Source organism: Eretmochelys imbricata, chromosome 2, assembly GCF_965152235.1.
Source record: "Eretmochelys imbricata isolate rEreImb1 chromosome 2, rEreImb1.hap1, whole genome shotgun sequence".
Lineage (NCBI taxonomy): Eukaryota > Metazoa > Chordata > Testudines > Cheloniidae > Eretmochelys > Eretmochelys imbricata.
Window position 1 is genome coordinate 10,428,303 of NC_135573.1, and position 25,880 is coordinate 10,454,182.

The window sequence follows — 25,880 nt, forward strand, 5'->3', positions numbered from 1 at the left end:
ATCCAGCAATGAGCTTCCAAGGGGAACTGGCCACCCTACCTGTTGGCCAGATGCACAATATTTTGCTGGCATGGCCAGTCACCAACTCCTGTGACCTGTTCACGTGATCCTGAAGGAAGGGATAAACATGAAGAGTTTAGCACATACCCCTCATAGAATATCAGGGTTGGAAGAGACCTCAGGAGGTCATCTAGTCCAATCCCCTGCTCAAAGCAGGACCAATCCCCAACTAAATCATCCCAGCCCTAAACTATCCTTCCCAACAGGGGCTTCCTTTTATGTAATTGGATGCCACCACTGATAAGAATAACTGTCGGGCTTCTATTCTGAGCTGTTCTGTGGATGTAACTAATGCAATCTTGAATTAATGGGATGCCATATCACCAGGGGAATCCAAACAATACATGCTCTTGGACATTGCCATGAACTGAAGTTTCCTTTCATGAGGTAACTCCCTTCCCTGTGAAGAAAGTGGCACCTACACTAAGCAAGTCTGTCCTACTTTGACTGGGCAAATCCCAGCCTCCCCCATGCTTTTGTAGTGTTATGACTCACCTTGATGTCCCTTAGGTGATTTTTGAGACTCTGAGAGTCCGTGTCAGATAAGTTAGATCTCTCTTGCAGATCCCTGAATTCCAAAGCCCTATCTAAATCCTTTCTTGCTGAACCCTTATTAGCCCTAACAGAGAACTAAATTCTTCCACATCCCCAATATATAGAATGTTCAAAGTGCTAGTTGCTTTGCATTAAGACAGAATTGTAAATTAAGAACCAACCTTCCAGAGATCTAGAAGCACCTGAATGGCCACTGCACTGGCACTAACTCTCAAATTCTGCCGATCCCATATTCTGAGTGACTTGAAGTGGCTGTTATCAACAAGGACCGCTGCCTGAATTGCCTCTCTCATGCCTGACTTAAATTCTTGCAAGTAGTCACTTCCACTAGGAGGGGAAAGACCTCTCATAGGGTTTACGTTCCATCCCTTTCCTGATCCAGTAAGCACCCCTTAACAATGTTCAGCTGGACTCTGGTATCTCATGTCCCCCTTCAAGACAATACTGTTGCACTGACTAAGGAATTGTCCAACCCAATGAAAAACCTTCATGTCTTAATTTTCCATCAGTGTATATATGGTCTGGTTTTGATTAGGGAGGCAGCTGACTGCCAAGTGTAAAATACCCATTCCAAGGCCACTGCCTGGGGTGTGAAATTGAAGGTGTCCATGCTTTGTAGTTCATGAAAAGTAATCTTCCTGGATGCCCTGGTCCTCCTAGCCCATTTCTGCAATCCTACCAGTTTATTAATAGTGAATAGAGATACCTGCCTGTATCTAACTAAGGGCTACACTCGCAACTCTCTAGTAGAGAAATTGTAGGTAGCCCTCCGGTCCTGCTTACTTGTTGGAAGCACTTATACTAGCTGCCACACTGGATTGCCCCACAATCACACCTTCTTGCTCTGCAGTGGGAAGAGAGCCAGCCACCCTGCCCCTACAGGAATCACTTTGCTGATTAGTGATTGATGAGAGGGTTCCTTCTGGTTGGCTGGTGTGTAAATATAATTCCCCTCCATTCACCGGTGTCCATGGTGACTCAGTGCACCCACTTGGTCTGTCCTCCCTCTCTTCTCTTCCTCATATCTCAAATGCAGTAGGGCCCCTTAAAGGAGCCCCATTCCCTTTATTTCGGGACAGCCAGGCAAAGACGCACCATATTCAGTTACGGTGAGCACATTTGAGGGGGAAAAACAAGAACAAGTTATTTTGTTTTCCTCTAAAATAAAATAAAATTTTTAAAAAGAAATTAAGGAATACAGGTGAAGAACAATAGTTGATTGCAAACTGTCATTAACTCTTAACATATTAGAAGGATAAAATTTTGCACAAGCAAAAGATAACTGAAATTAATGTAATCAAATTGATGTACCATTTCTTAGCTTCTGTTTTGTAGTCTACGCTTCATAGTGTAACATTGTAATGTGTAACATTACAATGAAATATCTTAAAACATTTTCCATCTGCAAATAGGATCGACTGCCTTATGCTGCAGTGTTTTCTTTCTCTGTACAAATTATGCATACATACAAACATAAAGGGATTGATATATGAGGGAGGATTAAAAAGTAAATTTGTGTGTTGATCAAACCATTACTAAGGATTTTTATAGCTGTATGCAAGTCTTAATAGAGGGAGAATGTCTTTTAGATGACATGACTGAAACTGAGTAATAGATGCAGTTAAGAAAACATATATTCCTAGACTGAATATATTGGGAACATCTGTTGACAAGCAGAATCTAATAGTTTGTTGAATAGCCTTCTAAGGCAATGGGGCAATGATGCCATCATTAAGTTTGACACATCAAACCTTAAGCAGCTGCACATAATAGATCACAACTCAACAAGGTTTAACTAAGAACTTATACTTGCTGGAAGTATTGGAGGTTGGATGCACTTCTCTGAATTTCCTTCCTTTTTTCTTTTGGTATTTCAAATTACATTTCAGTGGAGTTTGTTTGCTGGGTTGGTCCCAGGATATTAGAGATGCCAGATGGGTGAGGAAGTATCTTTTTTATTGAATCAACTTTTGTTGATGAAAGAGACAAACTTTCAAGCTACCTAGAGCTGCTCTTTTTAGGTTTTGTCTCTTTCATCAACAAAAGTTGGTCCAGTAAAAGATTCTACCTCACCCACTTTCTCTCTGATTGGTACCTTTGTCATTAAACAGTGGTTAAAACACCAGTGATTGCCAGTGTGTTGTCAGCACATTTGATGTCAGTTGTAGAATTAATCTGATTTAACATTGGTAGGATTTTTTGGAGTGGAAAAAGGAAAATATAAACAAGGCCCAATAGGAAAACAAAAGGGGGCAACTACTGTTACTCTCCTTTTGCTAGGTATATGTTTTTTTAAAAATAACACACTTTTTTTCAAAGACAAGTTCTTGGCTCCCCATAAATTAAAACGTTTTTTTCTTATTGCTATTGTTGCTTCTCTGTTTGAGATGTAGGAGAACTAGGGGAATTGAACGAAATAATTTGACATCAAGAATTGTTTTAAGAATGACTCTTTGGCAGCTCTCCAGCAAAGAGAGCAGCTGCTTTGTTCCAAATGGAGTCACTCTGTTTAGTGGTTCGAAAAAGTCATATAGAAAGGATAGCAAATAAAGACAATATTTATGTGCCCAACGGACAAATGAATTCTCTTGAACTCTTAGGTAACGCTTGATATGCTGTTTCAATGATAAATTTATTTAAACAAAGTAAAGAAATATAGCCTAGTCCACTTACATATGCAATTAAAAAAACAAATAACATCTGTAAATCTTTTTTTTTCATGTCACCTTTCATCCTTTGACAAGTAATTGGATATGGACTGAACAGAGCAGTTAACTCCCAGCATGTCTACCAACAGTGATTTCTCTTTGGTTCATTTTGTCTTATAGCAAATTACTTTATATCTGAAGTACCAAACAGAAAGAGGAAAAAATGAACATAAAAAGGGGAGCTGGGAAACATTAAAATCCATAAAAAAGTTCATAATAAAAATATTTTGGGAACATTTTGATATTTTTAAAACAAAAGGGATTGTCTCATCTATGTATTGCTTCATGATACTATTTTAGTGCCAGATTTTTAATAGAATTTAGGCGTATAACTCCTGTTGATTTCAATGGGAAGTAGGTGGTTAAATACCTTTAAAATTTGGCTCTCAGACATGAATCAATTCATCCTTACAACATCTCTGTTTTAAGAACAAAAGAAAGCACATAAACTATCATTCCAGTTTTACAGATGGGGAACAAAGGCACCAACAGATGAAGTGACCTGTCCAATATCCAACAGGAAGTTTGTGGCAGAGCTATGAACTGAACACAGATAACCACAGTCACATTTCTGTGCTTTAGCTACAAGACCAACATTCCTTTCTAGGGATAGATGTCAAGGGGAAACAAGTTCCATATCCTGGGACCTGCTACAGCAAATACATGATTGTCTGCCAACCTAATTTGCAGTGGTGGAATCCCTACAGGCTTGTTTAATATTTAATGTGTGGTTCTATCAATTTAAAAAGCATCTCTGCTATTCACCATAAATTTAGCATATATTCGTGATTGGTTATAGCTAATGAATACTACTGCAAAGTGATATGTTCTGCAGTAACTGTTTAATTTAAACAAAATTAAAAGTTCCTCTGGCATAGCAAATTACTTAGCTTTTTTTTTAGTTCTTTCTGTCAAAGAACCAGAAAAATGTTTTCTGCGGTGTTGGTATATGCATTTTAATAATGAAGTAGCTGGCTAGGTCTGAGAAGAATGAGAGAATCAGGAATATGAATGTGTAGTGCATAGTGTTCTCCTAGGAAAACCTTTTACTGTAAAGATGGATTAAGATGCTGCTTTGCATAGTTGATGCACGAAACTAAACTGCAAAATGGTAAGCTCTTGATTCTTTTCATTTATTTGAAACAAAGCTGGAGCAGTTGATTATATCAGAGTACCAAACTAAGGCACTAATATTCAGCTTTTTATAATTTGAATGTACAGCATTATACCACTTATTAGTGCATTTGTTACTTTAGGAGCTGCTTATTGTTTCCTTTATGCTATAAGCTGTTTTCAGAACTTCTACCTGGTGTTTTTTGTCACTCATAACTTTCTAAAAAATTCACTTCTTAGGGTGAAATTTTCAGGGCCTGGTGACTGACTAAAGGTTAATTGTTTTGGAAAGTTTGAACCAAAATGATATAGCTGTTTTTGAGCATATGAATAAGAACTTTCTGCGTGCTAGAATTCTTGAAATATTTTTTTTCTTACAGTAGACAAAGCTGGGGATAGAAATTTGGAGGTTGGTAATGCTCACTGAAAAATGCTTTTGGATGTTCTGATTTAAATTGATTTCGATTTGGAAGAGTTAGGAGACTTTGAAAATAAGACTGCACAGTACATTTTTAATAATTGCACTTTTAGAACAATTTTGCAAGGAAGGTAATCTGTTGCACATAGTCGCTTCTTATTTAGCTGTACAGTGAACAAGGAATTATTCAGGAACATCTGCTACTGAATAGCAACCATGTGTGAGCGCGCTCACATTCCAGAATAAGAGTGCCTTGTTCCTGTTTCGTTTAACACGTTTTCATGGGTTAAGCAAAACAGAAATAATCAGGAACAACTGTTGCTGAATAACTCCATGTGTAGACAAGTCCTTAATTACGGAGCCATACTATGACTCTGAGGCCCATTGGTGCCAACAGGTAATGGGATCGTTGTTCTCTACAAGCAGCCCCTGTCTTAGATCTGACAAACTCACTACACCTAATACACCACTTTCTTGATGTTTATCCAGGAACGGTAGCATGTGAGGTCTACTGAAAACTTGTAACTTACCACTACTCATAATAATTGTCAGATGTGTGTATGGGTAATATTTATGGAATAATGTAACTATATAGAAAAGTATGCCTTATGGTTTTGGACTAAAAGTTTGTCACCAAGGAATCATATGCCTTGGTGATGGCCTATTGAAGTGGGAGTGATTTAATGCAAAGTTAAATTGTCTACCTTAGCTCCACCCCAGAACAGTCCATGGAAAACTGTCAAAGATAACTTCAACCAATTGAAATCGCTTTGAGGTAAAAAGGAAGATTGTGACACACATGCGGTCGCCCTGTCTGCAAATAAAGACAAAAGACTGATTCAGTATATTACAGAGTGGAGAAAGACACTCTACATCCATTCACTGAGGAGACATCTTATTGAGTTGGGGTGTTTCATGAAAGTTTAGATCCTGGTTCCTGTCAAGCCATACAGTTCTGCAACAGACTGAACTTTGAGGGAAAAACCTACTTTATTTGACAGGAAAAGTAACTATTAGTGTAGGGCAGGGGTGGACAAACTACGGCTTGTAGGCCACATCCAGCCCACCAGCCGTTTTAATCCGGCCCTTGAGCTTCTGCTTGGCAGCGGGGTATGGGGCTTGCTCTGCTCCAACCAGGGAGCAGGATCATGGGCCACTCTGCCCGGCTCCCAGAAGCAGCGGCATGTTCCCCCCCGCCCCCGCTCCTGTGAACAGGGGCAGCAGGGGTCTCCACTCCACACGCTGCCCCCACAGCTCCCATTGGCCATGCGTAGGAGCTGGAGGGGGGACATGCCGGTGCTTCTGGGAGCTGCTTGAGGTAAGCGTCTCCCTGAGCCTGCACCCCTGAGCCATCCCCCCCGCCCCCGAATCCCTTGGTCCCAGCCTGGAGCACTCTTCTGCACCCAAACCCCTCATCTTCAGCCCCACCCCAGAGCCTGCACCCCCAGTTGAAGCCCGCACCTCCCCGTACCCCTGCCAAGGCCCAGAGCCCCCTCCTGCACCCCAACCCCAATTTCATGAGCATTCATGGCCCGCCATACAATTTTTATACCCCGATGTGGTCCTCGGGCTAAAAAGTTTGACCACCCCTGGTATAGTGCCTAGTTTATGTGGAGTTGTTTTGTGTTGTAACTATTTGTTTCCATCACTCTTATTTCTATTGGAATCTCCTAGTCTTTCTTAAATAAATTTTTTTTAATAAGTGCTGTTCATTGTACAAGAGTGGTGATAAAGTAAAAGTGGCAAACTGGAGTACACTGCTCCTTTGGAAGCAGAGGATCTGGGATATTTGTGAATAGCCAGTGTGGACATCACAGGAGAACCCTTAAAGGGGAATCTGGGACTGGGGTGCACCTCTTCTTAAACTGCAAGATAAGGACAAGGCTGGCATAGCCTAGAGGAGCATGTCTGAGTGGATGAAAGTCTGGTGGTGTTAGGGAGCTAACACCCAGCTGCCACAGGCAAGACACGCTCTTTTGTTGGAGGTGAGGGGGTAACTTAGTGACCCTCAGTTCTGGGTACCACAAGAACTGTGTCACATGCCTTACTTAGGTCTGGTCTACACTACATGGTGAGTTCGACACAAACAGTTTATATCAACCTAGCTGTGGACACTTCCCTTAAATTTGGCTCCTGCTGACATAAGTGCCTCTCTGTGCTGAAACACCACCTCCCCACTGGTGTAGAGTTACGGTTGATAAAATTAGGTGAACACAGTGTCAGTGTAGACACTGCATTGCTTATGTTGACTGGTACTGGCCTTCAGGAGCTGTCCCACACTGCTCCACGTTCACAGTACAATCAATACAAGCACTTCTGACAAGGATGTGCACTGCTGACACAAGGAAACCAGTGCACGTGCGCACACAAGCGAGTTAATACCTGCAGTGGCTGTATGCTCAGTGAGGTAGGTTGAGATTTTGTAGAGTAGACTTGACCTTGTTTTTTCCTTTAGTAATAAATATGCATAGTTGTATGAATCGTGTTTGTTTTTCATCATGGTGTCTCCTTAGGCATGGTAAGAACCTAATGTGACTTAAAATAGTGTCACATCCCTAGATTTGCTTGGGCAGACTATTAAGATTTGATCTATAAATTTTTGTTTTTCTAGATTATAGGTTTTTAGTAATTTTGGGGATAAAATTACTTGGCACTTTATACCTTAAAAACACCCTTTTGTTCCCCACAGGCTGGAGAAGGAAGAGTCATGGTTTGGCCAACTCTCATATTCATTAAGTGTTGGGATTGACCTGTGGAAATGCCCACTCTTGAAAGAGGAGCCCCAGCTGCAGCAATTCTGCAGTGATGGGAAGGGAAAATAATCCTTTCAGGTTTTCCTTAGTTACACAGAGCGGGGAAAGAAAAGAAGCACGGTTCTGTATAAAAGCAGCATTAATTTTTTTAATTTTCACTTTAAAAAAAGTTGCTAGCTGTTCTTTAATCACTGCCCCATGGTGAATAAAATGAAAGGGTGTTTAAATACAGCAGGCTAATGCTTGTGAACGGTGGTGTTAGTAAAATATTTACGGTTTCTATACAGGGTCTTGGTCTAATGTGGGTAGGGAGAATGATTGAGGATTTCTTCTTCAAATACAAATTTTAAATTGCTCGGTCTTGGATTGTTTTGAATTTACTTAATGTTTTTGATTCCAAGGCTTCAGTCTTGTTGTGGACACACTTTTTTTGCTTGGTTGGATTTATTTTAACAGATAATATTGAATTGGCTGGGCTGCATAATGAATTCATGTACAACTTAGTATTGTAATTCTGCACAGTAGAAATAACTTTGCGGCTCTGACATAAAAAAGTTAAGGGGCTTATTTGTGGGGAAAAAATGAGCTAGTTGGATTTCTCTGCTAATCTCTGTAGGGAGGATTGGGGGGAGGGATAGCTCAGTGTTTTGAGCATTGGCCTGCTAAACCCAGGGTTGTGAGTTCAATCCTTGGGGGGTGGGAGGGCATTTAGGGATCTGGGGCAAAAATTGGGGATTGGCCCTACTTTGAGCAGGGGGTTGGACTAGATAACCTCCTGAGGTCCTTTTGAATCCTGGTATTCTATGATTTAAACCTAAAATACTAGGGAGTGAGGATTAAGTGCATAAGTACTCCAGTGTGCTATTCTTGGGTTTATGGTGTTTTAAACTAAGTTGTTCAAGTAACTAATGTGTTAATGCTGTTTGGGGGAAAAAAGCTGTGAATGAAAACTTCAGGGACTTGGTAAAATTTCATTAAAATGCACTTTAAATATGGTAAAACTTGTTTTAAAAGAGCAGCACCATGTTTTTGAAAAGTGAACAAGCCATGTTTGCTTTTGTAACAGAGTACATAGGCATTAGTTTTGTGAAAAATTTAATTCAAATTCTTTAAAATTGAAAAATTTACAATTTGGCTTGTAAATTAATATTTAAATTTTAAAAGTTGGAGTGCTTGTTAGAGAGCAATCCAAATATAAAGAGAGTGTGTATTGTAAGTGGTATTTTTCATAATGAGGTAACGGGTGACCTTATTACTTACAAGTGGGAGAGTAAAGGGTACTCCCTATAGAGTACAAATAAAATTCAAATTCTCAACGAGTTGTCTCAGTTCAGGGCAACTGTACCTGTATTTCCCCGCTTCGTGGTCCAGAAAGGGTACCCACCTTAGGCGCTCTGTTCCTCAGCAGTCACCTCTTTTGCATAGAAAAGCATATCTCTCTCCTTCCTGATCAGAGGTTTTCTAGGCTGCCTGATTCCCTCCTTACATTTTGAGAACCCCAACAGTCTCACTGCAAAGGCAGGCCTGCCATGCTTTCTCTCCAGAGGCTATAAACTGCATAATTGTGCACAGTTATAAGGTACCACCCAGCTTTTCCTAAGCAAGCACATTTATTGTTTAGGTGAAAGCATTACAGATGTTGCCTTGTCATCTTCCATTTTTTTCTCCCATTACAACTCCCCTTACCACTACCTATGTGTAAATCTCATGTAAAAAGTATGTACTTACGTTAGATTGTTCTTTAGAACAAATACTGTCCAGATTCTGACATTTCTGTTAGAGCTACATTACAAATGCTACCTTCTATCTACTGTCCTTTGCTTGAACAGTGGAATCCCTAGCTTTTTTCATGTATTGATAATTTACTATATTGAAGATATCTTTTAAAGGAAGACAGAGTTGCCTTTCCGTATTGGTCAAATAATCCTAAAAGCATGGTTCTAGATTGAGAAATATATATTATCTGTGTTTGCAGGATTATTGTTTTATAAATTATTTGTTCTCATACTTCCATGAGTAGGAAAAGAAAATAATAGTGTGTATATTTGAGCAATTGGGTGCTTGATGTAAGATATATTAAGCAGTAGTTTTTACCTTCACTCATAAAGCTTCATTTTAACAGTATTGTCAAAGAAATCTGTCCCCCACTCTTCTTCTTTTTTTATTTTATTAGGAGAAAGGGTCTTTATTGTGGCAAACTTTAAGTATGACCTATTTCTGATTCCAAACAGTATTAAACTTACCACTTTTTATTCCTTATACTTAACAAATTTTATTTCAATTTTTTTTCTTTTTTTTTTTCCTGAGGACAAACATTTTGGAATACGTTGGTTTAGGAGATGATAATTAACAGAGCAATTTAGGCCTTGTGTACACTGAGTTTTGCTGGTATAGCTATGCTGGCAAAATCCTCCAAGTGTAGACTTAGCTTTTTCTGGCAAAAATGTGCTTTTGCTGGTATAGGTTATACTGATTTGGTGGGCAAAATAGGATATACTAGCAAAAGTACTTTTATGCCAGTATAACTGGAGTTAGTACACGAGAACTTTTGCTGACATAAATATCTCAAAAATCACAACGCAAACCAACATTGCTGTGTTGGCAAAAACTTGTAGTGTAGACTTGGCCTTAGTTATGTCAAACTCCAGAATAAAAAGCAAGAAATGTTCTTTTTATTGAAAGCCATCATTAATAAAATTGAGTTTATATTTTGAATCTATTGAAAGCCTAATTACTTCATGCAGGATTATCTAACTATAAGTTTTTAAGACCAGGGCATCATAATATCTATCAAAGTATAATTTGAGCCTTTTGGAAGCAGTTATATTGAATATTTGGAAGCAGAAACTTGATATCCAAATACTTGCTGCTTCTACTAAATAGTAGAAGAAAGTGGTGAGTCTAGGTAATCCTGCCTTAGTGCAGGGGAATGGATTAGTTGTTCTCTGTGTCCTTTCCAGCCCTGTATTTCTGTGATTCCAAGTCCTGCAGACAGAGCAGTGCACTGTGATAAAAGAAAAACCTGATTTTTAGTACTGTCATTGTTTTTTTCATGATTAAAATAAGTGTCCGGATATTAAATATTAGTGGGTTGGTAGTGACAACTGTGTTAAGGTTATCTAATGCTTCCCATTATAACACCTTTATTTTTAATATTTTGCAATAGGATATAATGAACCCAACTGGGTTAAGAGCTTAGTTGTGCCAGACACTGTACAACCATATAAGGTGACACAATATCTGCCCTGAAGAGCTTACAATCTTAAAAGACCATTAGAGAACTCTGTTTGCTAGTAATTTTTTTTTAAATAACTTTCTAGAGGAGCAAAAGTACACTGTGAGCCACATAGGAGCTTGCTGGAAATTCAAGTGTGGTTGTAAACCCCTAAATTAATTCAGGGAATTTTAATGCTAAACTATTGTGATTCTATGGGTTATCGTTGTTGGTACCTAAGAGAGTGCTACTGCATAGGTGGTTTAATTGTGAGCTTTCTTTAGTTGTAGTATTACATGAAAGAAGATTCTGCTACTGAAAACATACTGCAGAAAATTTAGGCCTTTGTTTTAATATAGCTCAGTATTGGAAAATATTGTCTAGTTACAATGTGTAATTTGAGCTAATGACAGAAGGTTAAAGTTATATTAGGGCAGTCAGGAGAACACATTTAGCAGTGTGAATATATCTATTGCTTTGTTATCCACTGATTTTGTAGTTCTGGCAAAATTAGTTTACAAACAGATGCTATATATACCATGCTCATCACTGTACTGTTTGAATGCCTTCCAGTAGTGCATTAAGCAACATGACTACACATGTTCTCTCATCCTCTCCCTAGATGGAGAAGCATGTGTAGTGGAGTGTCTTGTTTGGCAGTGTTATGTTTTTGGTTGTGCGCCTTTAAAAAAAACAGAGTGGCCATAGTGGGTCAGACCAATGGTCCATCTAGCCCAGTATCCTATTTTCTGACAGTGGCTGGTGCCAGATGCTTCAGAGGAAATTAACAGAACAGTGTACTGTCAAGGTTCCTTCCCCACTCTGAACTCTAGGGTACAGATGTGGGGACCTGCATGAAAAACCCCCTAAGCTTATTTTTACCAGCTTGGGTTAAAACTTCCCCAAGGTACAAACTATTTTACCTTTTGCCCTTGGACTTTATTGCTGCCACCACCAAGTGTCTAACAAATATATAACAGGGAAAGAGCCCGCTTCGAAACATCTTTCCCCCCCAAATCGTCCCAAACCCTACACCCCCTTTCCTGGGGAAGGCTTGATAAAAAATCCTCATCAATTTCCATAGGTGAACACAGACCCAAACCCTTGGATCTTATGAACAATGAAAAAGCAATCGGGTTCTTAAAAGAAGAATTTTAATTGAAGAAAAAGTAAAAGAATCACCTCTGTAAAATCAGGATGGTAAATACCTTACAGGGTAATTAGATTCAAAACACAGAGAAGATACTGGGGCAAGTCAATGTAAGCCACGTCAACTCCAACTATATTAGTCACGTAGTTAGAGTAGTGTAATTTAGGTTGACTTACCCTGGTAGTGAAGCCAAGCCCTAAGCTAGGAAAGCCTAGGAAACAAGAGACTGCGTGGAGTGGGAACTGATAAGACTTTTTGTTTTGGGAATTTTGAAATCTGTTTTTGACAAACTCTGATGCTAGCCTAGTGAAGAGTGAATTAAAAGGGTTTGGGGCTGATAAGGGGACTGGAAACTGAGTGAGTTCTTAAAGGGGAACTGTAGGCGGGTTATGGCCACAGTACTATGTACCCACTCTATTGTCAAACTTTTCAACTATTCCATTATTCTTCCAATTTCAATATCAATAGTATTTTTATAAGGCTCCTGTCATAAATATAAAGGGAAGGGTAAACCCCTTTAAAATCCCTCCTGGCCAGAGAAAAAAATCCTCTCACCTGTAAAGGGTTAAGAAGCTAAAGGTAACCTCACTGGCACCTGACCAAAATGACCAATGAGGAAACAAGATAATTTCAAAAGCTGGGAGGAGGGAGAGAAACAAAGGGTCTGGTCTGTCTGTCTGTCTATATGCTGTTTTGCTGGGGATAGACCAGGAATGGAGTCTTAGAACTTTTAGTAAGTAACCTAGCTAGGTATGCGTTAGATTATGATTTCTTTAAATGGCTGAGAAAAGAATTGTGCTGAATAGAATAACTATTTCTGTCTGTGTATCTTTTTATAACTTAAGGTTTTGCCTAGAGGGGTTCTCTATGTTTTGAATCTAATTACCCTGTAAGGTATCTACCATCCTGATGTTACAGGGGGGATTTCTTTACTTCTATTTACTTCTATTTTTATTAAAAGTCTTCTTGTAAGAAAACTGAATGCTTTTTCATTGTTCTCAGATCCAAGGGTTTGGGTCTGTGGTCACCTATGCAAATTGGTGAGGCTTTTTATCCAACATTCCCCAGGAAAGGGGGGGTGCAAGTGTTGGGAGGATTGTTCATTGTTCTTAAGATCCAAGGGTCTGGGTCTGTAGTCACCTAGGCAAACTGGTGAGGCTTTTTACAAAACCTTGTCCAGGAAGTGGGGTGCAGGGTTTTGGGAAGTATTTTGGGGAGAAAGATGTTTCCAAACAGCTCTTCCCCAGTAACCAGTATTAGTTTGGTGGTGGTGGCGGCCAATCCAAGGACAACGGGTGGAATATTTTGTACCTTGGGGAAGTTTTGACCTAAGCTGGTAAAGATAAGCTTAGGAGGTTTTTCATGCAGGTCCCCACATCTGTACCCTAGCGTTCAGAGTGGGGAAGGAACCGTGACAGCTTCTCACGTCCTTATTGTTGAACTTTTTTTCCTGTTGATGATTTTTAAAATATTCATCATGAATATTCTTTATTTTTTATTTTTATCATTATTAACATAGTAAACTTTTTTGTAAACCTATATTTGTTACCTTCTAAAGACCCATTTGTGTTTGATCAGTCTTTCCATTATCTGTGTATTTAGTTTGTTCTAAATCTGAAAATGGTTACCACACAGCATACAGTCTACTTGATCTCGATATAAGGCTGTTTGTCATTTTTTCTACTGAAAGAATTCCCTTTTTCTCTCTGCTATTAATGTTGAGAGCTGTTCTTTTCCAGAAACAAACTATTAATCACCTGACAGTTTTGAGTCCATTTAATCTCATCCCTGTCTTCATATTGTTGAACTTATTTTTTTTATATTGTTCATGATCATCTGTTTTTTGAAGTGAATCTTATTATTCTTAACCCATTTGGTTAGCATAGATTAATTCTTCTATTTTGTTTCTGCCTTAGAATTTTCAGGGAAAAACTGAATCTGACTGTATTATTTGGTATGTCTTCCTTTGTCATATTTGTTTACAGTAGAGGTTTTTTAAACGTCTGTTCTTTGAACAGTCCCTCTTGAAGCCACATTTACCAATTTTTCCTTCCATTCCTCCTTTTCAGCAAGATTGTTACATCTACCTGTGTGAGAAGCTTCAGGGGGCTAAAGACACCAAGCTGAGCTCTCTTAACCTCTTCACATTTCCTCCTCCGAGCTCTACTAACCCTTTTTAAGTTAGCCCCCCTCTTCCAGGCAAGTCTAGTCAGACCTTCTGTCTGAGCCTCCGACTCCCTGTTCCCTGTGACTGCCCTTTCACAATTCCCAGAGCTCCGCTTTCCAATTGTCATCTTGAGCAATCACCCCAGAAGCTCCACCCTTCTCTATGACATCACTCCTGGTGATATCACCAGTCTCAGCATTTTCTTCAGAGCGTATTTTGTGGGAAGAAAATCAAAAAGAAGATACACTGCTGGGTGCACCGAGACATAGAGGCTTAGACTCCTGCGCAGAAGTGCTACCCAGACTACTCATTCAGAACTTCGGGGTGTTTAAAATTGAAGGTTTGTCAGTTGCCTCTTGTGAGGAGAGGAAACAGGATCACAGAGGTAGTTGGAGAGCTAGATTGTGATCATAATGGGAAGCACTGCTGGTCTGTTATAAATTTGGCCATCCCTATTGGAGTAAGAAGTAGGTTATTGAACACATTTATTATCTTATGGTTTTTTTTCAGGTTAAAAGATTAATGTTTTGTCAAACCCAGACATTGCAGGCGTAGTCAGTCAATGGGTCTTGAAGACAAATCCAGGCCCCTCAAAAAAGAGGTTTTTTTTTTAAAAAAAAAAGCAGCTCAGGTAGCTTGATATTGACAGGCAAACGTCCTGAGAGGGATAAAAAGGCTCTACTAATGACCCAGAGACATTGGTGTTTGAGTAAGGTATGTGCCCAAAAAAGGGTAGCTCATGACACTGTCTCTATAGGGAGACCTGGGATAGGTCCAGCTGCTACTTCTGTGGGGCTGACTCTCACGGCACGTCTACACTGGCAAAGTTACAGCACCGGCAGTTACAGCAGAATGGAAATGGCTGTTGTGTGTTCACACTGACAGCTGCCTGTGCAATAGCGTGTTCACACTTGGGGCACTTGTAGCTCTGTTTGGAGTGGTGCACTCTGGGCAGCTATCCCACAGAGCACCACTCTCTTTTGCCACTAAGACTTGTGGGAAGGTAGGGGGTGGGGGTTGCGGGACATCCTGGGTCCTGTCCCAATGCCCCGTGATGTATTGTTTTGCATCCCAGAAATCCCTGTGCTTCCATCCGCATTTGATGCCATCTTTCGACAGTTTGTGTACTGCGTGCCTTGCCTCTTTCGGGCAGCAGGAATGGATCCTGAACTGCTTGCTCTGACCAACACGTCACGAGTGGCAGTAGAGTTATTCCTTAAACCACAAAGGCAAGAGAAGTGCGATGTTGACCTCACCACACGTAGTAGCTACGACACAAGATTGCTTGTGGCATTCATGGAGATGCTGACCAGAGTGGAATACCGCTTTTGGGCTCAGGAAACAAGCACTGAGTGGTCGGATCTGGCTGGTGAAGCTTGCCCATATGCTCAGGGTTCAGCTGATCGCCATATTGGGGTCGAGAAGGAATTTTCCTCTAGGGCAGATTGGAAGAGGCCCTGGAGGTTTTTCACCTTCCTCTATAGCATGGGGCCCGGGTCACTTGCTGGAGGATTCTCTGCTCCTTGAAGTCTTTAAACCACAATTTGAGGACTTCAGTAGCTCAGACATAGGTGAGAAGTTTATCGCAGGAATGGGTGGATGAGATTCTGTGGCCTGCATTGTGCAGGAGGTCAGACTAGATGATCATAATCGTCCCTTCTGACCTTTAATATCTATGAATCTATCCTGATGCATGTCTGGGATGATGAGCAGTGGCTGCAGAACATTTACATGAGGAAAACCACATTCATGGGACTGTGTGATGAGCTCACCCCAGCCCTGCGGTGCAAGGACACGAGAATGAGAGCTGCCCTGTTGCTGGAGAAGCACGTGGTGATTGCACTGTGGAAGCTGGCTACTCCAGACTGCTACTGACCAGTCGCTAACCAGTTCGGAGTGGGAAAGTTGACCGTTGGAGTCACGTTGATGGAAGTGTGCAGGACCATTTATCGCATCCTGCTCCGAAAGACCGTGATTCTGGGCAATGTGTGTGACATTGTGGATGGCTTCCTTAACTGTGGAGGGATGATAAATGGCACGCACATTCCAATTCTGGCACCAGACCACCGAGCTACCGACTACATTAATCGCAAGGGGTATTTCTCAGTGGGTTCTCCAGGCACTTGTGGATCACTGTAGGCATTTCAGACATTAACACAGGCTGGTCTGGAAAGGTGCATGACTCACACATTTTTCAGAGCACTGGGCTGTTCAAGAAGCTGCAAGCAGGGACTTTCTTCCTGGACCAGAAGATCACCGTGGGGGAAGTCGAAATGCCCATGGTGATCCTCTGAGACCCTGCCTACCCCTTAATGCTGTGGCTTATGAAGCCATACACGGGGCAACTTGACAGCAGCAAGAAGCAGTTCAACAGGGGGTAGGGATAGCTCAGTGGTTTGAGCATTGGCTGCTAAACCCAGGGTTGTGAGTTCAATCCTTGAGGGGACCATTTAGGGATCAGGACAAAAATTGGGGATTGGTCCTGCTTTGAGCAGAGGGTTGGACTAGATGACCTCCTGAGGTCCCTTCCAACCCTGATTTCTATGATTCTAAAAGGCTGAGCAAGTGCAGAACGGCTGTTGAGTGTGCATTTGGCTATTTAAAGGCCTGCTGGCGATGCCTGTATGGGAAGCTGGACTTTGCCAATGACAGTATTCCTATGCTTATAGCCGTGTGCTGTATGTGCCATAATATTTGTGAAGGGAAGGGTGAAAGCTTCACTTAGGACTGGACCACAGAGGCTCAGCGCCTGGAGGCTGAGTTTGAACAGCCAGAGACCAGGGCTATTAGAGGGGCACAGCACGGGGCCATAAGGATCAGGGATGCCTTGAGGTAACAATTTGAAGCTGAAAGCCACTAATATTTGTTGCTATGCTCGGGATTGCAGTGCTTGTAATGCTAGGAGGTGATTGGTGCACATGATGCAAGAAGGGGGCTTAACGTTATTGGATGTTGCTTTGCAGTGCTTTTTGCTTTCACTTAATAGAATAAAGATTGCTTTCAAACCAACACAATTCCTTTAGTAAAACACAACAGTCGGAGGAGAGAGTCAAACGAAAACATTCATCAGCAGGGTGGGGGATGGAGGAAAGGAAGGTCTCCAGAGGAGGGGTCCCAGGACAGCTACAGATTTGTATATGTCCAGGGATCATACCCAACCTTCACCTTTGGAGTACAGTGCAGTGGGTGCTGTACTTCAGCAGGTCCAAACTGCAGAGGGATGGGTGTTGAGTGCAGTGGGTAGTGGGAGTCCACAGTGCTGGACTGTGAGGAGGGAGGAGTGGAATGCAATGCTGTGGGTAGAGAGGGGAGCCAGGAGGTTGATAAATGTGTTGGCGGTGTGTGTGTGGGGGTGCATGGGAAAGAGTTTTGCGACAGCAGCTGCAGGGGAGGGCAGGCACAGAGCTGCTTGGTTTGAAGAGCTAGTATCACCTGGAGCATGTCCACTTGGCACTCCATAACATTCAAGAGCTGCTCTGTGGCTTCTTTCTGGTGTGTCGTGTTCTCCTTTCAGTCCCTCTTCTCGCTGTCCTGCCACTCCTTCAGTTCCTGTTTCTTGGTGGCAGAGTGCATCATAGCCTCATGGAGAAAGTCCTCCTTAGTTCTTCTTGGCCGCTTTCTAATTCTGCAGTTTCTCCACCAATAACAAAGAGGGAGGCTGGGCTCCCAAAGTCATCTCTGTGAAGTTTTAAATGCAACATTGTACAGAAGCAGTATTTGTTTGCAACACAGACAACACTGGTTCAGTGCTTTAAAACACAGCCAGTATTCATACACCTGGCACTAACTGGCTGACCCCAGGCAAGCACACATGAGCCACAAGACCCACAAAATGGTGAGTAGCTGCAGGGGCAGGGTAAATCAGTCTTCCCAGACCCTGCTGTACACTGGGCACATGGTTCTTGGGGAGAGCCAGCACTGTAGGAGCGGCTTGATAATCATTCCTGTCCCCATACTTTCCACAGGATGTGATCATTATGGAAGATATCTCGCTGCTGAGGGTGAGCAGGAAGTCAAGGGAGGGTCGTCTTCAAGACTGCTGCTTCTGCCCTGGCCCCATGCGGCTCGCCTGTGTGCAGCAATGGTGCCCCCTGTGATGGCAAAGTGGCGTGGGAAAGTTACCGTTAATGGGGCAAGAAAAAAAGCAGCTCTGTCAAGGAACCTATGGCAGCAGATTGCCCAGTATCTCCACGAGAGTTTCCTGGAGCTCTCTGAGGGAGAGTCCCGTGAAGTGAGGGAGTCTATCAAGAGCCTGTTCCGCTGCTCAGACTAAGCATGCCGTGGGAGAGAAGCCTGCTTTCTGCAACCCTCCTGCCCCCAGCAACTTGCTTCAGCAATTCCCAAAATCAGATCTACTTATCAGGGGCCTCTTCTCCTGTTTGCGCTTTGCCAAGATCCGACTGCTGTGACTGGCTAGGTTCCTCTGGGGTAGAAAAGAGCTCCTGACTGCATGCATCTCTGGCCTCCAAGTCATCCTCTGTCTCTGGTTCCCACTCCCCCTCTTCATCCGAGATTTCCTACTCCTGGCTTGGAGTTGACTCCTGGCACGTGAGCCAACGAAGTATCCAGAGGGGGTCTTTGCAGTGGAGGTGGGGTCGCCACCAAGTATTGTGTCCAGCTCTTTGTGGGCACAGCACCGGAGTGGCTGTTTGCCTCCCGTGTCTTGTGGTAGGCATTCCGTAGCTCCTTCATTTTTACCCTACACTGCAATGTGTCCTGGTCATGGCCGCTTTCTATAATGCATTGTGAAATCTGTCCTTAGGTGGTATAATTCCTATGGCTGGAGCGCAGCTGGGACTGCACAGCCTGCTCTCCCCAAACGCTGATGAGGTCCAGCAGCTTGGCATTGCTCCAAGTGGGCGATCGCCTGGTGAATGGAGCAGGCACGGCCACCTGGAAAGATGCGCCGAGACCACTGCACGCATCACTGAGCAAACAGGAAGGGGACTTTCAAATTTGCAAAGGAATGTACAGGGTGGGGATGATGATTGGTCACCTGAGGGCAGGGCAGTAGAGTTCAAACCAATGACCAGAGAGGTGAGAACAGGCATTTTGGGACACCACCTGGAGGCCAATTACGGTGCTGTAATCGTCCTGGTGTCGACACTGGCACTGGACCGCAGCGCTGTCGCCCCGGCACAGAAAGCTCTACACTCTCATGGCGGTGTTTTTACAACGCTACAACTGCATGGTTTCTGCACACTAAGTGGCTTGGCAGTGTGTATACCTCGGGAATTACAGCGCAGAAAGCTGCTTTACTGTGCAGAAACTTGCCAGGGTAGACAAGGCCTCAGAGTATCCTGATTGGCACTTCTTTTCTTCCTTTTCTCCCCGCATGAGTTCCATTGCCCTTTTCGCAAAGGGAAAGGGTAAGTCAGACATCATGGGACTTGTTTTTTGGCTCTCCTTTTGCAGTCTCTGATCCAATCCCATCATGCCTTGGAGGTCAAAAGGCTTCCTGCTGCCACTTATTCCTTTTTTTTTTTAAAACTTCTCAGAACCTCTGACTGAGATAGGAACCCAGGAGGTTACATAAGCAACACAAAAGCAGTTGTTTCCCAGTATAATCAATGATCTGAATGATTCTTCAGCATTACAGATGGTTTTATATAGTCACTGTGTTCTTTTGTAGAACAAAGAGGCCAGCTAAATGTTTGTTTGCCAGAGTATTGTTAGGGTTGCTAGGCATCCAGTTTTTGACCGGAATGCCCGGTCAAAAAGGGACCCTAGCGGTGCTGGCCATTATACTAAATTGAAAATGCACCGTTAAGTGAAGGGGTTGACTGCCCACACTTATCTGAGTTCCCTTTCTCTTCGTCAGGCTCATCCATGCTTGCTTGATGGGACTGGCTAGACTGCCGCGGAGTCTCAAACAGATCCTGATTCACATCAGAGGTGGAGTCCTCTGCTGTGTCTTCTCCTCCTCCTCCTTGCTGTTCATGGCAGGGTCTCTGTCTCAGGCTCCTCTATTCCGGACAGGAGTGCATCTAGTGCATGGAGCCGAAGCGGTTGTTTGGGCAGTTGCACGCAACAAGAGTGAGCTACTAGTTGTACTGATTTCAGGATAGGGGAGTGTTATAAACTTTTCAAGACAGAATGGTCCTTGTATAGTGTCAAGCCCAGTGGGGTCTTTCCTACCTGATTTATATCTCCGAGGGGTTACTGCAGCTCAAAGAATATTTTGACTAGTCAGTAATTTGGGGTTTGATTAGAGCTCCTCACTTTCTAAATGGATTTGGGGGAAAGGCATAGCAAGGTGAAGATGTATGCAAAACTCATTTCAAGTTGTATAAATAGGACTAATTCTAATTTTTTTTTTTTTAGGTGCTAGGCTTCAAAACAATGAAAAACAATTTTGTTTTGCTGTGGACTAAAACTTAATGAGCAGTTAATTTTCTTTGCGAAACTTAGGAGAACATTTTATGTAGAACTGATCTCAATATATTGTGTAATTCTTTTCTTATAAATTACTTGAGATATGTTAAGGAAATGAATATGTTTATGTAAAATATTATGTGTAGTTTGCGCCATATCTGATGATGGGTTCCTGTTTGCTTGACATCACAAAAAATTTCTGTGGAATTTAATAGTGGATGATTTAGCTATAGAAGAATCAGGAGGGACAAATACGTGGTTAAGTGTAAAAGGTCCTGTTTTATGCACATAATAGAAAGTAAATACAGTAACTCCTCACTTAAAGTCGTCCCGGTTAACGTTGTTTCATTGTTACGTTGCAGATCAATTAGGGGTGCTCGTTCAAAGTTATGCAATGCTCCCTTATGTCATTTGGCAGCCTCCTGCTTTGTCCACTGGTTGCAGGAAGAGCAGCTTGTTGCAGCTAGCTGGTGGGGGCTTGGAACCAGGGTGGTCCTGCAGCCCCCCTATCAGTTCCCCGCTCCCCCAAGTTCCCTGTGCAACAGCCACCCAGCAGGCTATCAATTGCCAGCAATTCAGCTGTCCCTCCCCCCACTGCCATGTGCTGCTCCTGCCCTCTGCCTTGGAGCTGCTCCCCGAGCCTCCTGCTTGATGTGCAGGGGGGAGGGGGAGGAAGAGGGGGGCTAATGTCAGGGTGTCCCCCTGCTCCTGCACCCCGCTTACCCTATCTTCCATAGAGCAGGGGACACACATGAGAGGGCTCAGAATGGTGGGAGCTTCCTGGCAGCAGCTGCGGTCTCAGCTTGCTGATCTACTTAACAAGGCAGTGTACTTAAGAGTGGGGTCAGTGTACTTAAAGGGGTAACATGCATCACACTCTCGCGCACACACACGGTGTGTGTCTCTCTTTGCCATGCTGTCTCCCTTCCCTCCATTAGTGCTTCCTTGTAGAGTGTGAGGCTACATTAACAATGAGTTAACCCTTGAGAGCTCGGCCAATTGCTAGTTCATAATTTAGCAATAAAGCATTCCCTGGGAAATATCCCACCCTCTGACTTCATCACCTCAACCAAGCTTCACAATCATCCTTGCGTACCAGTATTAAACTGTTTGTTTATAACTTATACACTGTGTGTGTGTGTGTTGGTTGAAGAAAATTTCCCTGGAACCTAAGCCCCCCATTTACATTAATTCTTATGGGGAAATTGGATTTGCTTAACATCGTTTCACTTAGTCGCATTTTTCAGGAACGTAACTACAATGTTAAGTGAGGTGTTACTGTATAGAAACTGTTTCTGCAGTAAATAGAAGATATTTTTTCAGAATTCTGTGTGATGCGTCTGACTATCTTTATACAGAGTTTGAAAACTAAGCAAAGTCTGACACCCTTTCCTTCTCTGCCCTTTCCTCTTTCTATTCATATTCCCAGATACATTTAGGAAAAAAGTTCATTTTCTTATGTGTTAAGTGATTGGTACATTATCTTCAGTGTTCATAGTTCAGCATCTAGGTAATTTGTATTCCTTTTTTTGCCTTCCAACCTCTGAATGCATTCATGAGAGGGCAGCATTTTTTCTACCATTTTTCTTTTCCCTTCCTTTTACCTCTGTCTCTCCCTCTTCTGTTTTAGAAACAAAATGATAATGCAGGATCCAAATTACTAATAGAACACGTGTGGAGTTTGATAAAAAAAATAATAATAAAAAAAAACGCCAGTACATTATACAATAAAATAGTGGAAAATCATATCCCTTTCCTACCATGTTCACTAATACCTGATTTCAAGCCTCTTTCTATGTTTTTAATGCAAGAGCTGCTACATAGGGAATACAGCTTTCTGTACTGTTTCAGTGTTGTTGATGGCATCTGCTGTTACAGGAGAAACACAGAATCCTGCATTTAGATAATTAATCGTGAGCCAAATGGTTGTTTGCAAACACTCAAAAATTTGTTTTGAAATGGCTGTAATTACATAAGTGTCAAAATAACTGAACAGGTATAGTTAGCTACCTTTCAAAGTGTTTGTGACCCATCATTCTTATAATATGCTTTATATAAAAATAAGTAATCCAAATTGTATAACTTAGGTTTGTTTCAATTAAAATTGACTTGATATTCAAGTTACCTGCTTTCATGCCTTTTTAATTAAACAACAGAAGCAAAACTTGTCCTCATTGTCTGTTTTCAAATTAGGACCATATGTAATTTTTAAAATAAATTTTTTCTATAGTTTTAACACAAAATACCATTGAAATCAATTATTTTTTCTTTTTCTATGTGGATATTGTAATTGACTGATTATCTATAGTGATAGTTGACTCTGAGTATCATTATGTGAGCAAATTAGATAAACTGTTCTTGAGTCCTTTGTGTGTATATAGAATCAGTAGGTAAGTTGTAATAATTGTTCTGGCTATTTTGAAAAAGGAGAACCTACAGAGAAAACTACATGTAAATTGAAGTTTGAAAAACTATTAAATATGTGCAGCAAAAAGTCTGTAATTTCTCTAATAAGCAATTAATTAGTCTACTGATCATTTTTATGAAGCATTACTACTGGTACGATTTTTACTTTGTAAACTTTTGTTTAAGTAGGACTTAGTCAGAATGCAGTTGCTGTTGTGTGTTAACATGACACATTTTAGCCTATGCAGTGGGCCCAATGTATATGCATGGGCTTTAAAAGAGCAAAGGAAATTAAATAAAAATGATGGCATTACAGTACGGTCATGCGTCTGACATAAATACCAAAGCAAGTAAAATATAAGTTAAGGCAACTTCATTGTTAACTGAACCTGTTTTCCCTTGGTGTTGCAACTCAGTTGAGATCTTATTCTCTTTTAGAAAAGAAAGATGTAACACAAAGCTTAGAAAACTACACATCAAAATGTCCTGGCACGATGGAGTTCATCACACTTCCAGAAGGTTTGAGGTTACCCCCTGTGCCATTCACTAAGCTGCCTATTGTAAGGTAAGACTATATAAAATGTTGCATTGCAAATGTCTGTATTTAACATTTAAAACTTGTCTTGTAGTATTGAAAATTAGACTAGATAGGCATCAGATCTTATCAACCTGCATAATTGGTTGTCCAGAATGACATTGAAACGTGTTAAATTTGGATTTCTGAGATAAAATTACAGAAGCAAAAACTCTGTTCCTTTAGAATGGTTGAGCCAAATGAGACTCTTTGAGTGGAGCAGAATTTTCTCTTGTCTTTAAATTATATCAGAATCTTCTGAAAATCAAAGTTAAAAGTAACCATTGACCCAAGAAAAGTTATGTATTTTAAGATGGGATTTTCAGAGGTTTAAGGGAGTTAGACACCTAACTCCTATTGACTTACAGTAGGTTGCCTAACTCCGTTAAGCCTCCTGAGATGTCTTAGCCTACATTATTTACATATGTGTTACGTAACTCCAAAGTCCTTTCATTAAGTAATTTGCCATCTAATTTGACATATGAAGGTACTGGAGTGGGAGCAAATGTCATCGGAGAGCAATAATGGAAAAGAAGGCAAAGGAAGATCTTTTTTGGAAAAAACAAAGAACTTTAGCAGGGAAGGCAAATGCCCACCAGAAAAATATAGTAGATACCACTGTGAACAATGCTCAAAGTAGACTCCAGTTCAGCGTGGAGTGTCACTGTGAATTTCAATATGCAGGACTTTTGGTACCAAGAAAAGAGAGTAGTAATGTTTGTGGAGTGAAAATTAATGAGATGGAGAATAAAAACAAACAGACTTTGTAATCTAGATAGTTGGTTTATACAACCCAGGGGTCAGCAACCTTTCTGAAGTGGTATGCTGAGTCTTCATTTATTCAATCTAATTTAAGGTTTCGCGTACCAGTAATACATTTTACTGTTTTTAGAAGGTCTCTTTCTATAAGTCTTTAATATATAACTAAACTATTGTTGTATGTAAAGTAAATAAGGTTTTTAAAATGTTTAAGAAGCTTCATTTAAAATTAAATTAAAATGCAGAGCCCCCCCGGACTGGTGGCCAGGACCCGGGCAGCGTGAGTGCCATTGAAAATCAGCTCGCGCGCCGCCTTGGGCACGCGTGCCATAGGTTGCCTACCCCTGATGTAACCATTTCACTACTGTTACCATCATCTTTCGATCCTATTATTTGTTACTTACTAATTGAAGATAAGATTCAACAAATAAGTCTTCTAGGGCAAGGGACCATGTTCAACTGTGTTTGTAAAGCATCTAGTGCAGTTGGTCCCCATTCTGGTTGTAGCCTTCTAGCTCTACCATAATGTAAATATCTAGTTTTCCAGCATAATGTGAAAAATAATTACTTACTTTGAATAAATTGTTCGTCAGCATAAACTTGATAGCCTGGTGTTCTAGAATGTAACTATTTCTTTCTTTCTTAAGATGGCTTCAGAAATCCCTGTTTATAAAACATATCACTTTTATGAAATCATAATCCTTTAATTAACTAAGCTTCAAGTATACCACTTTTAAGAATGTAAATTAACCTAGGAAATATATTTGCAAAACCCTTTCTAATACTTGAAATAAGTGATTAACTAAATTAACTTATTTATCAATGAGCCCCAAGGGGAACTTATTCATTTAGGTAAAACACACAGTTATTTTGAGCAAGGGTTGTTGGTATAGGAAAAAACACAGCAAGCCTTTTTCCTCATTAAATTGCCTCTGCAGATCTCCATTCTCAGAAGGGCGTACTGTGGCTCACAAGTAATGGAAACACTGAATTATAACCATTATGAAGGACCCAAACTTGGACTGGAGATCTGAATGTTCTAAGCATCAGTAAATTAACACTTTCATTTAGCTGTCCCCAGTTCTTCTCTTCTTGCCTGTCAAAATGGTCATGGAATCACAGTCCTTAGTTGTTATCCTGTTTCTTCGCAAATTATAGTTGTGGAGTAAGGAATTCAGGATAACATTTAGATTTTTTTACTATTGATTAGCATTTGGTTAGCTTTAGAACAAAATTAGCAATCTTGACGAACATTTAGATTTTTAAAGAAGTGCACCTTGCAGTAGCTTATTGACCAACATGTACAGTGCTTGAAGAGCCTGTGGTGACAGGCTTTTGCTTCAGAGTTGCTTGCTTTGTGTTAAATTTATTGCCTGGACTAGGAGGGAATGTGAAACTTATCCACATAGGGGAAGCTTTAGTTACTTGACCTCTTAAAGAAGCACCAGTGAATTTAGTTCCGAAATGTCAAATCCTAAATGGAAGGCCCAGATCTTTGCTTTTATCTTATCCTTTAAAGACATTGTCAAAGTTGATGAGTCTTATTTGGTGTACCAAGAGTCCACTGTTCCTCTCCTTTCTATACTGGGGATTGAGTCAAAGCATTTAAACCCAGGGATTATGGGAAA

General features: G+C 41.2%; 1 protein-coding gene across 3 annotated transcripts in view; it reads left to right on the forward strand.

Annotated features, from left to right (window-relative positions):
* Nucleotides 1–25,880, forward strand: part of TRAPPC9 (trafficking protein particle complex subunit 9) — an 816,338-nt gene that overhangs the window by 53,780 nt on the left and 736,678 nt on the right. For all 3 annotated transcript variants that reach the window (XM_077809757.1, XM_077809756.1, XM_077809758.1), the window contains exon 10: nt 23,358–23,484. In XM_077809757.1, coding sequence (XP_077665883.1) covers nt 23,358–23,484 — 127 coding nt within the window. The remainder of the gene's footprint in view (nt 1–23,357; nt 23,485–25,880) is intronic.